The 16,307-nt window shown below is 41.2% G+C and overlaps 1 protein-coding gene across 21 annotated transcripts in view; it reads right to left on the reverse strand.

The window, feature by feature from the left end:
* Positions 1-16,307, reverse strand: part of LOC101172908 (membrane-associated phosphatidylinositol transfer protein 2) — a 39,891-nt gene that overhangs the window by 9,496 nt on the left and 14,088 nt on the right. For 7 of the 21 annotated variants that reach the window (XM_078953011.1, XM_078953008.1, XM_078953005.1 and 4 more), the window contains 14 exons: positions 12,718-12,950; positions 8,194-8,408; positions 7,525-7,646; positions 6,684-6,917; positions 6,230-6,565; positions 4,997-5,092; positions 3,194-3,292; positions 3,032-3,096; positions 1,891-2,135; positions 1,560-1,749; positions 1,262-1,381; positions 959-1,173; positions 694-869; positions 141-311 (listed from right to left, as the gene is read on the reverse strand). In XM_078953011.1, the coding sequence (XP_078809137.1) occupies positions 141-311; positions 694-869; positions 959-1,173; positions 1,262-1,381; positions 1,560-1,749; positions 1,891-2,135; positions 3,032-3,096; positions 3,194-3,292; positions 4,997-5,092; positions 6,230-6,565; positions 6,684-6,917; positions 7,525-7,646; positions 8,194-8,408; positions 12,718-12,795 (2,362 nt within the window). In that variant the 5' untranslated portion in view covers positions 12,796-12,950. Of the gene's footprint in view, positions 1-140; positions 312-693; positions 891-958; positions 1,174-1,261; positions 1,382-1,559; positions 1,750-1,890; positions 2,136-2,733; positions 2,806-3,031; positions 3,097-3,193; positions 3,293-4,996; positions 5,093-6,229; positions 6,566-6,683; positions 6,918-7,524; positions 7,647-8,193; positions 8,409-12,717; positions 12,951-16,307 lie in introns of all 21 variants that reach the window. The other 14 variants (XM_023958431.2, XM_023958429.2, XM_023958425.2 and 11 more) reach the window with 3 other exon arrangements.

Raw genomic sequence — 16,307 nt, forward strand, 5'->3', positions numbered from 1 at the left:
GAGTAAACATTTATGAACCTTCATGTCTTCTTAAGTTAAAAGAAGAGAAGAGGAGTCCTTTTTTTTTAAATACCATTTTCCATTTGTGTCTGTTTTAAATCTGTTCTAAATGGAAGGCTTTCAAAAAGCAAAGGACTTACCGAGCAGAGCAGAGTTTCCATCTCCAAGGGGAAAGCGTTGATAACGAGGTACATTAAAGGGAGGGAGAAGGTGAAATTTCCTCTCCAGTAGGGGCTCCAAGCGGGACGCTGACGGATCAGCTGGGTGGAACAAGTTATAAACCTGCTGACAAGCAGGCCGCAGCTGGGCCACTAGGGGGAGAAATCAGTCCAGACACATGAGAATGCCGAACCATAAATACAAGGACAGTACAGAAGCACCAGCTTCATTCCATCAGTCCCTCCATGTTTTTGTAACCACTGTTAGTGGCTGGAATTCATCCTAGCTGCAACTGTGCAAATAGTGGCCTAAACTAGCCCACTGTGGTGCTACTTAAACACGAACAAGACGGCTTTTCATGCTCTGGCTCACACCCACAGCCGATTTAAAGCCACAAACCAATCTAACATGCGTGTCTCTTCATGAATAAACATGGAAATTCTACAAACAGAAGTAAAGGATTTTCCTGCTGTGACATCTTACACACACATTATCCGTAGAAATAATTGCATTGTTTTAGTTTTTAAAGCTTACCATCCAACACTGGAATGACAGTCTTCCGTAGGGCTAAAACCAAGCCCAAAGGGGAGCCGAAGAGGAAAAAGTCTGACACCTCAAAGTCAAACTTCCCCACAGAAGATCCGTCCAGCATGGTGCTGCTGCTCGACCTGCGTGAGGTGGCGTCACTACGCAAAACACTGGAGTGTAAGCTGGAGAGACAAAACAGAAATCTTTCTTTAGAGTAAATGCAAGCTTTTATTCTGAAAGTATAACACAGAGACTAAAAGCTGCGCCTCACCTGGACAAGAAAGCTTGATGTTGCTTGATCGTGTCCAGTTCGTAGGTGGAGGAGTCGCTCCTCTTGCGCGGCAGTTGCCTCTTCATTTCGTCCCCCACACTGGCACGAGGAATATCAATGTTACTGCGACTGAGGTGGCGGCTGCCCTCCAGCGTTGGAGATGCTGAGCCATGTACGCTGTTGACAATGATGCCAGGGGAGAGGAGGTCCTGGTCCTACGGGGGATCAATGAATACGTTACTGAATTGTATATTTGCATTAGAAAAATAAACTTTTTCGTGCCGGAGTAGTTCTGCCTTTCACCTGTACACTGATCACGCTGCCCCTGCGACTGCTGTTTTGGCTTTCGTTTACTGTGGGGTTACTATTGCACAGGGCATCAAACCCCAAGATTCCTCCAACACAATCCCCTATGAGGCACACCTGGAAAAAACAAGGAGGACTGGTTTTATTTACGAGCCAGATGAAACCTCCCAAGCACAACCAGGTGGTCACAAATAAGAAAAAAAAACAAAGTGATGAAAATGTTTACATACGGACCAATATTGAATAAAAAAATAATGGTAATAATTTCTAAACTCCATCCAGAAGAATGACTGACCTGGCCCGAGAAGGCAGCCCCATCCAAAGACTTTATAAAGTCAGCATAAACCTGGTTTGCCCGGACGATGACTGTGGCGACGGCGTCCTGGTACTGTGGAGACGAGGTAGCCAACAGGGGCAGAGCTGCCAGCGGGATGTGGTCTTGGCTGCTGCAAAGACAGCTTTCATCATAGCTGTAAGGGCTGAGGCTGACAATGGATGAAAAAGATAAAAAATAAGTAGATGGAATAAGCAGGAACTTTAAGAAAGAAAACAGATCAATACGGCATAAAATCATAAGAGAAACCTTGAAGGACACATGAGACTGCATTGCACGTGTTTTGTCTTACTTAGACACCAAGGAGAAAGCCTCGGCACAGATGGCAGGGCAGGGCACCAAGCGGATGGCAATGCGTCCCAGCGCAGCGGGGTAGTGAACACGCATGACCGTGTCAAAAGCTGTACTAATTGTGTTGACGTCGGCCTGTTTGCTGTTCTGGTCCCCTCCGCCCGTGTCCAGGATGTTCCCACCGTGAAGGACCAAGATCAGCACGTGGGTTTTGGAAGGCTGCAGACACTGCTGGACGGAGCTCTCCTGAGGAGAACACATAACAAGAAGAGTGAACGAGGGGACTGGAGAAGATCGACCCTCTCAGAATGTTTGATGGATGGTTCGTCTGGTTAATCACTATGAACAAGGACAGCATCTTTACAGGGCAACAAACATATATGAGAAAACAGATAAATCATTTTTTGTAATAGTTTTTGACTCTTTGTGTCCATCCTTTCAGACATGGACCACACAGCAGGCTTCCTCTCACAAGCATAGAGGGCGGAGCACCATGAGGGGAGACAAACGAGAGCCCACCTCCACCTAGACAAGTTTCCAACTAACAGCAAACAACAACCATGCTTTTTGGACAATGTCACATTAAATAGGACGACTCAATGTGTAGTTTTGTATTTGCCTTCTGATCCAAAACTTCACATTTTTTTAGGACTGAACACCACAGCTGTAGGTACAAAGGAGTTGAACATAGGGCAGTGAGGTTGAGGAGTACACATGGGTCTGGGTTTGGGCGATGGCGAGGAGAAGGGAAGAGCAGTTAAGTACTGGGTTCGTCTACATGGATCTCATCTCCCTGCGGGGCTGCTGCTCCCTGCAGTGGACCCGGGCCAAAATGTTTACTTACTGACTGGTGCCTTGTTACCATGATGGTGGGAATGGGAGAGCTATCGGCTTGGCCACTAAGAGAGTCACGGATCTGAACACAAGAGGACATAAAGGCTCAGGGACACAGCCTTTCCTTTATCCTCTCAAGAATCAAGCCTTAAAAGAAAAAAAGCGATGCAAACTTATTGATGGTTAGCAACAGATTTGGGTTTGGGGGATTCTTTCTATTTTCTTTATAGCTCCTTTTTAGACATGGAAATGCATCAGTAAGTGCTGGCTAGGACTTCACAAACACTCATAATGCTTGACCCACATACCTCATCCAGTCTGTCCTCACTTCCTGCTCTTTCATAATCCAAGGTCATTTCTTTCAGGAGCTCATCTGCAAAAAAGAATGCAAATAATTAATTAAAAAAATCCCTTAACTCTCCTCGATGACTAAAAACAGTAAAGTGGATGGTCCGTCATCTTCATCGTACCAGGAGTTTCTTCTGCAGCTTCAATCTTGTCCATCAAATCATTGGAGTTCCATTTGGTAATTTCTTTTGGGAAGACTTCCTCACCATCTGAAAAATCCTCTGTAAGGTAAGAAGCAGATAAATCCTCATCAGTGGAGGAATATTTGCTATTTAGGTCAGAGCTTCAGCCTCTTCTTAGAGGTTAATTATGATAATTAGAAGCAAAAATTTGAAAAATGTGTTGCTTATAATCACTTAATGTAAGCCTTCAGTCGCACTCCAATGGCCATTAAGAGAACATTAAATAAAGTTAAAGCTTGACATGGCAGCTTTGTGTTGTATATCAAATTTTAATCCCCAATAGGACCTGTTAATATTTAATATTCAATGATCACAATGCATTTTAAACACATAAGGCTAATGTACCATAACAGTTTGTGAGTAGTTTCATAATTTTTATTTAACTATACATAAACATTTCTTCAGCAGATTGTTTTTTTTCCTATGAAATTATTTTCTAACACTAAAACTCCTTATTATTAAATATGAATTAAAAGTTTTGTTTTTTTTCAAAATAATTCCAAACAAAGAAGCCGAATACATGTTATTTACTATCCATTATTTTATTGTATGAGTGATTATTTGTGAATATTAGGGGAAAAAAACATAAATAGGTGCAATAAATATTTCCAAATATCATCAGGCTTTGCTAGTTTTTCTCAGTTTTAAGCCCGTTAGATATTCCAGCTTTTTTAGTCCAATTCAAAACTGGAATAAAAAATATATAAAATTAGACAACACGTACAATAAGAGTTGTCCTGCTAATATCATTTATTATTTTGCACACTTAAAAATGGCAAACATGCAAAAAAGAACAAACGGTTGCACTCTTAAAGACGTTTTTTATTAAATTATTACTGTAAGAAACTAAAACTTGACCGTGGTTTTTTCTATATAATAACTTTAATTGTGTGAATCATTTATTTTACCGGTGCCTAACTAGGTGTTTCTGATTTACGGTAACTTTAATACATTTACTACTATCCACTTTATTTACCACAGATAAGTGCTCCTGCAATCATGTTGCCTTTGCAGCATAGACATATGAGAAGATAAGTGACTGAATTGGGCTTCAAGTACAACACAGTCAGTGAGAGCATTTAATGTGACTGACACAAGACGTGCCAGCGATTTAAGACACAACCTGACATCAGCTCAGTTGATGGAACAGACATCCAAGACGCTCAATCAATCTGAACAGGAGTACTGCATGTTAATTCATTCAAATTTCTGGATGCCAAACAAGCAAGCCCAAATAAATCTGATAAACCTGTAATGAGTGGAGACAAAGTGCAGCAAAGTCAGTGAGAACACATTGACTGATGCAGCATGTTCAGTTTTATTCTCGTTTCATCATGACTGCAGGGAAGGTCAGTTTCATCACACAAACACTGGTTTGAGGGGTTTCATTTATTTGCTGGATGATTTGTGTGAGGAAATCTGTCTGTGTGTGTCGAAAAATGTTAGGCTGAGCAGAGTGGTGAGTCGAGGAGAAGACGACTGGGATTTCTAAACTTGAAGTTAGGATGAAACACCTGGCCCGTGTCCTTGGCCAACTCATCTTGTGATGGAAGGATGACTGCTGCATCAAATCCACCTATTTCAACTGCAGTCCCAAAGCATGCTGGGTATCTGAGAAGTTTAAGAACTGATCTGTGGTTAAAGAGATGCATGCAGAGTAACTGAAGATGGGAAGAAGCAGGGTTTTTTTTAAGCATTGAGTCAAAATCAAATAAAAAAAAATAAAATAAAAGCTTTGGTTACCGGGAGCGTCAAAGAACTCCTCATCCGAGCTGTCGTCCGAGTCTCTGGCTATACTCTGCATCCTCCATTCTGAGATGCTGTGGCGTGAGGGGCTTGCTGAAAACACACATGAAGAAACTCACAGTTACTGGGGGAACATGCCTTTTTTTCCTTTTGAACCCACAGAAACAAATAAATTAAAAAACTCCCACCTCGCACACAAGCTCAGTATTATTTAAACATGCAACAGTCTCTGCGGTGCATTAATACATCACCAATGGTCTGCTTTGTGGTCAGGGGTGGTGTGTAAAAATGCCCCAAAACTAAATGCCAGCTAAAATTGAATGATGACAGTAAAAGCCAAACTGGTGTGTGTGTCTGTCACTTCTTCATTTAATTGGGCGGGGGCACAGCTGTAGCTGTCAGCACACAAAAGCAAATAGCAGCGGTGGAGGGGTGGGGTCACTCGGGGAGCGTTAGCTTCCTCGGATGTGTGATGTCAGCACTGCTGCTAAAAATAGCTCAACATACAACCACAGGGGGGAGTTTCAGGGTGAAGCAAGACATGTTGGATGAGTCTGGGTCTATGTGGTGTGGTGGGGTGAGCTACCTGGAAATAAATGGGTAGAAGGGTATGTTTGCGTCATTTAAGGTGTAAGAGTCTATGCTAGTGAGAAAAAAAGGGAGTGTGCAAAAATAAGACTATTCAAGATAAGGGCATTTAGAAATAAAGTGCCTAAAGGGGACAATTAAAATTGTATTTTCCCGTCTGACTTTGAGGGGAATTTTTCAGCGTTTTGAATTTGCACAAACAAGCTCAAAGCTGGAAAATGTCTTACAAAGCTGCCAGAAATTTTAGTCCAGAGCGCATCGAGTAGCTGTGCGGTCCGTTTTTTTCCCCATTTGTTCAGGATGGCTTTTGGACTGAGCAAAGGTCTGTTCAGTGAGTGACAAAGAAAGCCCACTACTACCTTAAATCTACTTCTCCAGAAATGGTTCTGCATGCTATATCACAGTGAAATGTGTCGGTTTGCTGTTAGGAGTATAAATAAATAAAGGCATCCAGAACATCAAAAATAGCTGCAGGGGTGATTATATGTGAAAGAAGAAAAACATGTGCAGAGCTGCCAGGGAAGGAGGATGAAAATGTACTTTCAGGGATTGCAACGCAAATCTGCAATGAAGTTATATAATGTAAATAAAGGACGCTACACACAAAGATGGTACACCTAAATTGGCAAACATGCTCTTCACCTCCTCTTTTGGATGAACGGGAGGATCGGGACGAAGTGGACCACTGCTTGGTGAGAACACCTCGTGGTTGAAGAGTCTCTCCTGCAGATCTAGCATCAGTCTCTTCTGCTTCAATGGAGCTGATTGCCTCTTTGACCTCTTTGTCTTTGTCTGGAGATGGCACGCATTCGCTAGCTTCAGTAGCCTCCTCTGCTTGACAAAACTGAGCCATCGTCCTGGCCAAGGCCAGCTGGGTTTCCAGTTCAAGCTGCCTGATGTCCTCAATGGTGAGACCATACCACTCATCCTGCCAACACCAGGCCTGTCGGTGAGCACGCACCATCACCTTCCTCAGACCTAGAAAGGTGGTGAACCAATTCATGAAAATTAAAAAATTAAATCACCCACCAAATTATATGCTCACTCATGTGAAATGGAAGAAATCTCAACTCTGAACAACAAAACTTCCACTCACCAACATCATGTATGAAGCGTTCGATTTTGGACTGCATGCCCCAATAGCGAAACTCTACTTTGCAGAGTTTGTAGGCACACATAATGGGGGTCTTTCCGGGGTTATTATTGTACTCCTCGATCCAATCGTCCCTCAGAGGACCCCTCTGGGTTTTGACTGACTTGTAAAACCTTGGGTCTTCCTCTGCTTTGTACTCATGAGGGGCAATGGGGTCTGTAACTATATCAATGGGATCTGCCAAAGAGATCAGACGTTTAGTCAGCGATGCCTTTTGAAGCCATGTGATTGAACTGGCAGGAATTAGCATGGTGGGGTTGTGTTCAAAGCAATGGCTGTAGTCAAATGTAGTTTGTATAGGCTTGTGCTGAGCTGGTTTATATCCCAATTAGAAGTGATGTGATTGATTAAATTTTTTTACCAATTACTTAAAAATATAACGATATCTATTTTTAATGTAGTCATAATTCATGATAATATTACAGTGCTAAAGCAGAATCACAAAACCAGCTATTAATTTAGTTTTATTTTTACAGAGGAAGCATCCTGTTAAACAAAATAACTCAATTATGAGAAAACAAAACACAGACGCCACACTCATTATCCGCCACCAACAGGCCTCGATGATTGCTTATGTATAAGTATCAAGTGGATAGATATCAAACTCCCATCCCACCCTTAAAAACCATCATTTATGCATCGGATTTAACTGCCAAGTGGAATATGCAATAACCTTTTTTTTAATAAGCACATAATAGAGTATTAGATTACGTGATTTGACATAAATTGTGCTCGACTGTCTATGTTAAAATTGCTCAAGATGACTAATACAATGGCATCTCACCTATAGTTCTTTGCCTCTTGTCAGCTGCAGACAAATTAAAGACATCTGGTTGATTGCCTGTGTCCGATTTGTAATAGGTTTCGATATCAATGGAAAACTTTTCAACGAAGGGACAGGTGTATCTGTGGAAGATGAGAGAGGAAGAAATCTCAGCTGATAAACTCCATGTAAAGTGCTTGAAATCTGCGCATTCTAGCTGCTGAGGGCAGCAGGAGGGCATGTGAACCATGTTCATCTGTTGCATCTCAGACATCTGCCATAAATCTGACACTGGTGGAATAGATGTGTCAACAGGCTCTTCCAGTCTATCAATATCCTGACACTATAGTCTAGGGCATATCTCTTTTCTGCACCTTTGCGTCTCCATGTGTATCAAGCCTGCACACAGGCAAACAGTGTGACACCCTGAGAATGAGGGGGGTCGTGACATCTAGCAGTGTGGTTTGCTGGACACTCGCTGATCCAATGGCCTGTTGGGTAATACTCTGACAAACTGCTGCCGGGCCTTTCTTCTGACTTGGTTTTTTTGTCTGACTCAGCTGGACCTCATTCCTCATAACTATCTAGTACACAAGGTCAGCTGAAATTTTGACCTAAAGCGTGTGTAAAAGCTGTGGCTGCAGCATGTTAGACACACACAAAGTCCCATTTGTTTGCTGTGAAGCTCACCTGGTGCGGGTGTAAGGGTAGGCGTTCCACGACTCCTCTTCAACCCGCAGGGCTGCTTTGGGCAGGATGGAACGGAACCAGCTGGGAATGTGCATGCCGATGTGATACACCTTGTGAGTGTACTGACCCGTCCCACCGGGGCCATCAGTGTAGGGCTTATTTTCAAGTATCTCTACTCCACTACCCTCACCGCAGGTCTCCTCTCTGCTCTTTTTCTGTCAGAAGCAACCAAAAAAAAAAGAATTCTGTTGCCAGTGTTCATGTCTGGACTTTAATAATGTGCTATAGTGGGCTTTTGTTGACCTGACATTAAGAATAAAAACATTTACAGTGAATAACATGACAACAAACAATCAAAATGAACAAATTAAGGGCAAGCAAGGTCTAACAGTCAGCCCATGGAGTCACACCTTTCCCATATTTACATTCGAGGTGAGCAGGATGAGAGGCTGGGTGGAGTTAAAGCAAGGCGAGTTTAAAAAAAAAACAGTGTCGGGATTTTGGTTATGACATCAGTGAAACATGAAACTTCAAAGGAAGAGCATAGTTCACATGCTGACGGTGCACAGAAGTCGTTTATGTTTCATTGCATTCCCTTTTCTTTTTATGAACAGTTTTGTAATCTCTTCTGTTTAAAGCAGTATTCAAAGGCGCGGCGGGATAGCAGACTTCTCTGGTTTTGTACAGTGGCAGGAGATGATGCCAGAGAATCAGTTGGGTTGCAAAAGAGGAAGCCAAGAAGCTTCCAGCGCTCTGGACCTCATTACCTCTGACAGATCATTCATTAGCCACCCACCCTGCTCTCAACAGCTCAGACACAGCTCCAACGACACAAAACAGACGCCACAGACCCATTAAACAGGTCACATACAAGGCCGGAACATCAGACAGAGACTCGGCGAACGAACATAATGCGCCTGAAGAATAGGTTGTGCCTATAGAGCAATATGTATGAACACCAGAGAGGGTCGTACACATGCAAACAAAACTCGGCTCAAACAGATCCTTCTTTGAACCAAGCAATAGAAGGAAGTATGTATTTGAAATAATTAAATACTGCAGTTAATGTCTCTTTTTGGTCTGAGTCATTTACACCAGACAGGTAAGTGCACAGCTGCACCCCCAGAGGGCAGCTAGGTAGTTGGGAAACATGTTTGAAGTTAAAAGAGGCCAAAATGAAAGATTTCAATGAAAACAGAGCATTTCAGCTCATCATGCACAAGTAAACTGAGAAAGAACAGAGTTAAGTAGATATTTATTTCAAGTCCCACTCCAATCGTCTTTTGAGCTATTTAAATAACTATTTTAAAAGTGTTTCCAGTGTTTTTTTTAATTATGATTATAATGTTTTTATCCAAATTAAGAAAGAAAAAACTGTCATTTTCTAGGACAGTTTCTGCAACTCTGCCATAGTTCATGAGAAATTCACCTTTGAGTTGTGGACAGGACCGATGGCGTGGAGGAACCCTCCCCTTGCGGTTGCAGTACGGAGCATGGAGCTTGTGGCCTGCCCAGCATATTTTTTATGTATCTTTCTTAAACTGCATTTTTTTTCATCTGCTCGTGATTTACCACGGTTTGAATAAGGAAATACTCAGAAATGCATTTCGAGCTCTATTTTCTTTATATATGTCATCAGAAAAATGCCACAAAAACCTGTTAAAAACAGCAAAATCATGATTCTCATCTGTGTGTTCTTAAGCTTCCTTTCCTTTAAAACCTAATCTTCCTTATTCTAACAAAACAGCCATTTTCGCTCAGACCACAAAGTGAAGCAACTTTTTTTGTGAGCTTCTCTTTAAACAGTCCATAGACTATTACATCAACCAACTCCAAAGGTTTAGATCCCCCCTCAGTGGACAGGATGGAAGTCACATCCTGGTTTTTCCCTTCTGCTGTCAACTTTGTGAGGCACATTTCCTGATACAGATAATGGTTCTTTATGAAAACGAATACTATAGCTGCTTTTCAAGAAGAGACGATGGGACAAATGAAGAACTTTTGATATTCCAAAGTTTCGCATTGTGCATTTACTTTGCCCTATGCTGCAAATATTTATATTCTGAACACTGAATTTTAATGATCTATCGGACAAGTGGGTGATAAAAGAGCAGAGAAAATAAGATGCAAGGTAAAGCACTGCCTGTGGATGTGCAGACAAAACCAGAGTCCTAAGGCTCGGACTTCAACCATGGAGTCCAACATCAGTGATGGATCGCCAGCAGGCAGGCGTGCTTGTGGCAGTTGCCCTGGTAACATACAGCGATGAAGAAAAGGAAGGCAGCCTCTCTTTTCCTTTCCGCCCCCTCTCCCATTTCTTCCCATTACTCTCTCACTGCTTTTCTTTTTATCCTCCATTTCCTCTTTTCATTCACTGTCATGAACAAAAACCTGACCACTGGTATGCTGCTGATGTCATGGTTGCCATAGTGACAGAACCCTTCCAGCTACACGGTGCCGCGAAGACAGTGGGGTCAGTGAAAAAGTAACTATGGGTCAATAATTTGATGGTTCCTCATGCGATCCGTTTACATGCCTGACGGTGACACGTGCACCCGTTTTTGCATAGGCGGTTAGACTTTGTGTAGTCCAGTTTGTATATTGTGCTTTGACACAATTTCCTGTCTGAAGAAACGCAGCATTTCTAAATTACAAAGTTTCACAGAAGTGCTAAATAAGCAAGCACCGAGTTCCCAAAAGAGCAAAAAAGGTGTCTGACAAATCAGGAAGTATGCAAAAACTAATAAGCCAAAGTTTTGAAATCTTAATCTGATAATAGATATAAGAAATATAATAACAGATGAATCGATTAATTGTCATAGTTTTGGAAAAGACAAAAGAATTGCTCCGATATCTTGTTTAAACATTTTTAAACTCAATTTACAAAAAAATAAAAAAAAGAGTAAACTTTTGAAGCTTATATTGTATTTAAGCCTTGTAACAATAGATTGTTGATAATATAGGATCCTTTATAATCCTTCTATTAGATTATATTTAGGAGTTTGTCTGATAAACACGAGGAGATTTGTAAGTTTTCAACTTGTCCAGAGAACAACCTACTTAAGCTTCAGTTAATGCTTCTAATGATACTTTGGTGTGAAACGTGAAGAGATCTTTAGGTCTAAACTTCAGTCTGAGCAGACTTAGAAGGGATGTGTTGTCATTTGCCATCTAATGTCTCTGCATTCATTTGCTACAGCAGTACAATGCCTTTTTGGATGAAGTACCGGTAAGCTTAGAACCTGCTCTTCAACAATAAGCTAATAATAAAGTTTAAATGCTGTGGGGAGGTGTTCCGGGCATGTCCCACTAGGCGGAGGCCAGGACAACGCCTCGGGGTCCCCCCCCAGAGGAGCTGGAGGAAGTGGCAGGGGCGAAGGAAGTCTGGGCATCTTTGCTTAGACTGCTGCCCCTGCGACCCGGTCCCGAATAAGCGGGGGAAGATGGATGGATTGATGCTGTGAAGCAGTTGGCACGTTAAAGACCCACTCTAATGAAAATTGAGTTTTTGATGTTTTCTCTCTCTCTCGTGTTCTTCTAGCATTTTTCTGATGATGGAGGACATATATAAAGTATTTCTTAATTCACATTGTTATGAATCAGGAGAAGATTTAAAGAAAAAATAAAGCTTGTAACACTGATGTAGAAACTACAATAGAAGGGCCACAAGTCTCCTGCTCCGCTCCATTCTGATGCATCTACTTGCAGACAAATCGATCCATTGACGTCTTTATCCTCCTTGTCCGACCTTGTATCTGGCTCTAAACTGTATGGCTGGATAATTCCAATATTGCTCGCCATTTGTGTTACACCCCCCAACCTTACGTTTTGTTAATGTAAGGTTGGGGAGTGTGAGGCTGTAAGGTGAGAGAGTGTGTAAGATGAGAGAGCTCTCAGCGATTTGGCTGGGTTGCTCTGTACCAACAGTCCCGCCCACAACTCAGAGGTGAATTTCCAAATAAACCCAAGCTGTTCTACAGAAACTTTGTCTTAGAAAACAACACTGGTTTTGTCTAAAAATGTCCCAATCATAATAAAAAGGACCACTGGAAACGCTTTAAAACAGATCAAAAGATGACTGGAGTGGGACTTAAAAATGTTTTGTTTGGTCCGAAGACATAAAAAAAAAAACAGTGTTTCTTCATAGTTTTGTTGAAGACTTCTTCTTCTTTTAATGAGGCTTTTTTTTTCTAAACAAATGAAACCTCTGACCACCTCTGCTCTGCATTGTGGCCTCACCCTCCTGCAGATACAAATAGCCTGAGACTTTTAAAGCTCTTCCCCTCTGTAGTCCAGATTTGGATAATCGGTACAAAAGCGCTCTTTGTTCTTTTTCTTCACCAACGTAACACGTTATGTGATCAGTAATTTCATAATTGCATTTTCTGGGGACAGAGTTATTGAAAAATTCCCAGAGCTTAAAAATAATGATTCTCTCCGAATGATTATTTTTGTTATTTTCTTCCGCCTGGTTGTGTGTGTGTGGATCCAACTTTAGCACAGAGCGTGGCGTTGTCACCTTACCTGGATCATGTAGAGCTGGGCGATGCGATACTCCTCCACACTCATAGGCATGGGGATGCGGTACTCCTTAATAAGCATGGTGAATCTCAAACAGACAGGAAAGAGGGAGAAGACTGACAAGGGGATGGGGTGGAAAGGGCAGAGGGAAGGGAGGGGAGAGGGAAAAGGAGAGACTCCAACCGCTCCTATGTGAGATGCGTCAAACCGGCAGCTGATCTTCACATGGATGACTCCTGTTAAAGAAAGTGAAACAGCAGGAGTTAGGTACATTATCTGACAACTAGCTAAAACACATCCAAACAGTTAAAGGCATGCTGTTAAAAACAAAAAGAGACTTGATGGTTTTTTTTCAAATAAGTACAGATTACTGAAAAAGTAATCAAAACAAAGAACTGATCAGTTACTCTGTTGTTTCTGAATATGAACTCCAAACTTTGCCGTTGAGGAGAAACTCCTGCATTTGTGGCTCGTTTTGCATAGTAAGGTACTTGCTCAAAAAACAACCCCTTATTATACATGGGCGTTGTGAATATGGGAGGGGGGGGGGGTCTAAGTCTTTGGAGTTTACCCATTCCTTCCAAACAGTAACCCTGTCTCGCTCTCTCAGCATAAAAAGGATTATTCTTGAGTGGGGACCCTTACGTAACTTTGCAAGAACTCCCCCATGCATGACCAAGGTTTCACAAATAGCTGCTTTAGAGTTTCACAAAAGCATTGTTTTAAACCACCGGGCAGAAAGAGGTAGGTGTGAGCTATACATACCCCATGTGTGGGTGGCATGAGCTGCAAAAATCTGTTCTGACCACTGCAAAACCGGTTCGTCAGAAATAATCAGGGAAAAAAGGAAAATGTTGGGATTTACAGGAGAAGAAGTTTGTCTAAATGAAATAACCAAGAGACTCGGTGAAGGTTAGTCAAACAACCGGTAGGTCAAAGCAAAATAGGGGTGGGCAATACTGGGAATTTGGATATAGATCAAATATCAAGTACTTATATTATTAATGGCATAATATAAGAAGAAGAAGAAGGGACCAGTTAGAAGTGCAAAATTTAAAAATAAAAAAGCTACTACAATGTAACAAAAATAAAAGTAAAACAGCACCACAAACATATATGTAAAATAAAGGCAGTACTAAAACTAAAATAAAAATCAAGATAACTAGTAAAAAAAAAAATTGACAAAAGTAAGATTGGGCAGTTTTCTGTTCAAATCAGGCAGGTTTTTACACAAATTGGGTATTTTTTTTTTCCCATTCTGCCAACACTGCATACAGCTAGGCGCCACGCTTGCAAGAACTCTGTTGGTAAATTCAAGCTTGTTACTGTACGTATTAAAGAAAAACTACAATGAAAGTATCCATCTCATCCCGGTAGTATTAATACTTCACCTTGGTATTGATCCTATCAGATCAATAAATACACTCATGCCTAAAGCAAAAGCTAAAGAACAACTCTTTCCAAAAGAGCACAAACAAGCGCCTCACAACCTGCAAATTCTTTTCGGGGAAATCCGGTTAGTCAGGTACGGGAAATCATAACAATTCACACAAACGCAGAGTTCTGAGTCCCTTTTTACAGCTCAAATCTATTGCAATCAACCAACTCCTGAGCCGTTAAGACGAGGACAGTTTAGTAACAAAGAGACGGCTCAGCCGGCGTTCAGACAGATCTGAACAAAGCACATTAGACTGCATCTCTGCAACCGGTTTTCCTCTTCCTGGAATGCTGTGCAGCAAGGAAGGACAGCACCACTGTTCTGATACATTCATTTAGTTGTCAAAACAAAACCTGCTCATCTCTGACTTGTGACAGCAGCTGGACATATCCTTGAAGCCATTGTGTCTAATCACTAATGCTGCCAGTATGCCACTTATCCGACAACAAGTAATTCAGATCTGGCTGCTTTCTTTGAGATGTCACAGACATAGACGCTCAGATCTAATAATCCCGTTGATGCATAGCTCTGACATACCTAGTTGCTTGCCAACATTAAGAGGCGACCTGCTAGAGCAGCATCAGATTTTTCAGGAATAGGCCAACAGATGCAGCAACAAACAAAAAAAATAAAGGTTGTAGCTTTGAAAGTTGGAGGATTTTCCTTTTTTCTTTTCAAAATCAGAGATTGTGAATGTGACAGATGCTCAGGTGAGTGAATCATTCAGTTAAAAATTGTTAAACAAATTAGTTTATTGCCACCTTATCTGCTGGAGAACAATCAATGTGCAATTGAACTTCCAGTGATGACCGCAACGCCCATAAAAAAAAAAAAAAGCTGATATCGGTGTGCAACAGAGAGATCAAGAGAAAGTAAATTTGAGTTTATCTAATAACATACATCTGTGACGTTGACATTTAAGAAATCATTTTCTACTTTCTTTTTTTGTTTTTACCTCTAATGGACGTTAAGCAAGTTGTTACCTGATAAGTTTGAGCTGTTTAAATCAAGTTGAATTATTTCAAGAATGCAGAAAAGTCCCAAAGGTATCACTATTGTCTGGGCAGACTGCTTCAACAAGACATTGTTGAACTTTAACTTTTTTTTTTAAAGTTATGAGCACTCTGAGCTTCAGCTGGAGCGTCAGACCTGGCACATTCAAGATAATTGTTTGAAATTGTTCAAATACAGGTTGAATAACCTACTGGGATCTCAAAGTGTCCTTAGGCAGAACACAGAATCCCATATTGCTACTGGTGGTTATAGGCTTATAGGCAGTGTTTGGCAGCAGAGCCATCAGTGTGTGAATGTGTGTGTGTGTGTGTGCATGCATGCATGCGTGTGTGAATGGGACTGTAAAGCGCTTTGGGGCTTTAAAGAGTGTAAAGGGCTAAATTACCTTTTTTTTCAGGTCTATGTCATAAAAATCCTTACGTTTCTAAATAAGTAAACAAAATTGTGTACTGTTGTGTACTGTTAATAACATGAGTTGTTTGTAAATTAAAAATATTTTTGTATTCGTCACCAACATGATTCAATTTTTAGGTTAATTATTATTATATTTAAAAGTAAAGGTACAAAATAAAGCAAGACTGTTTATTTAGATGGTTTAAAATGATTCACATTAGTGTTATGACTTGATTCTTCTGTCTCTGTTTCTTTGGTGTGTGTGTGTGTGTGTGTGTGTGTGTGTGTGTGTGTGTGTGTGTGTTTGTGTGAGTGGATAAAGTGCGTGTTCCGCCTGCAGGAGGCCAGCCAGGGTTTGTGCATGCTGCCTGACCCCGCCTCCTGCGTCTCTGATTGAGGCTTCCTCCATGCCAGCCAAAAGTGAAGGACATCTTAGAATTTCTGGAACATATTTTAGGTTTTTGAGTCAACATTGTATCTACTCTGAAAAACTAGATAGCTTGCATTCTGGTTGGGTTTGTTTCACACTTATTAATACTTTCTACGCTTCTTTTGTGCTCATGTTGAGCTGATTCGTTCATGTAGCATATGCAAAGTTTTGTCCAGTTTTGCTGCTTTGAGTAGCATTCACATGGTTCAACACTGTCCTCTTGTTCTTCATTTTTACTGATCTTTCATTTATTTCCAGCTCATTAAACATCTGAGCTGCATTGTAAAATTCCCACCATTTTTTTACACTATTTGTGTT

This window comes from Oryzias latipes, chromosome 9, assembly GCF_053564925.1.
Source record: "Oryzias latipes strain Hd-rR chromosome 9, Olatipes_Hd-rR_3.1".
Classification (NCBI taxonomy): domain Eukaryota; kingdom Metazoa; phylum Chordata; class Actinopteri; order Beloniformes; family Adrianichthyidae; genus Oryzias; species Oryzias latipes.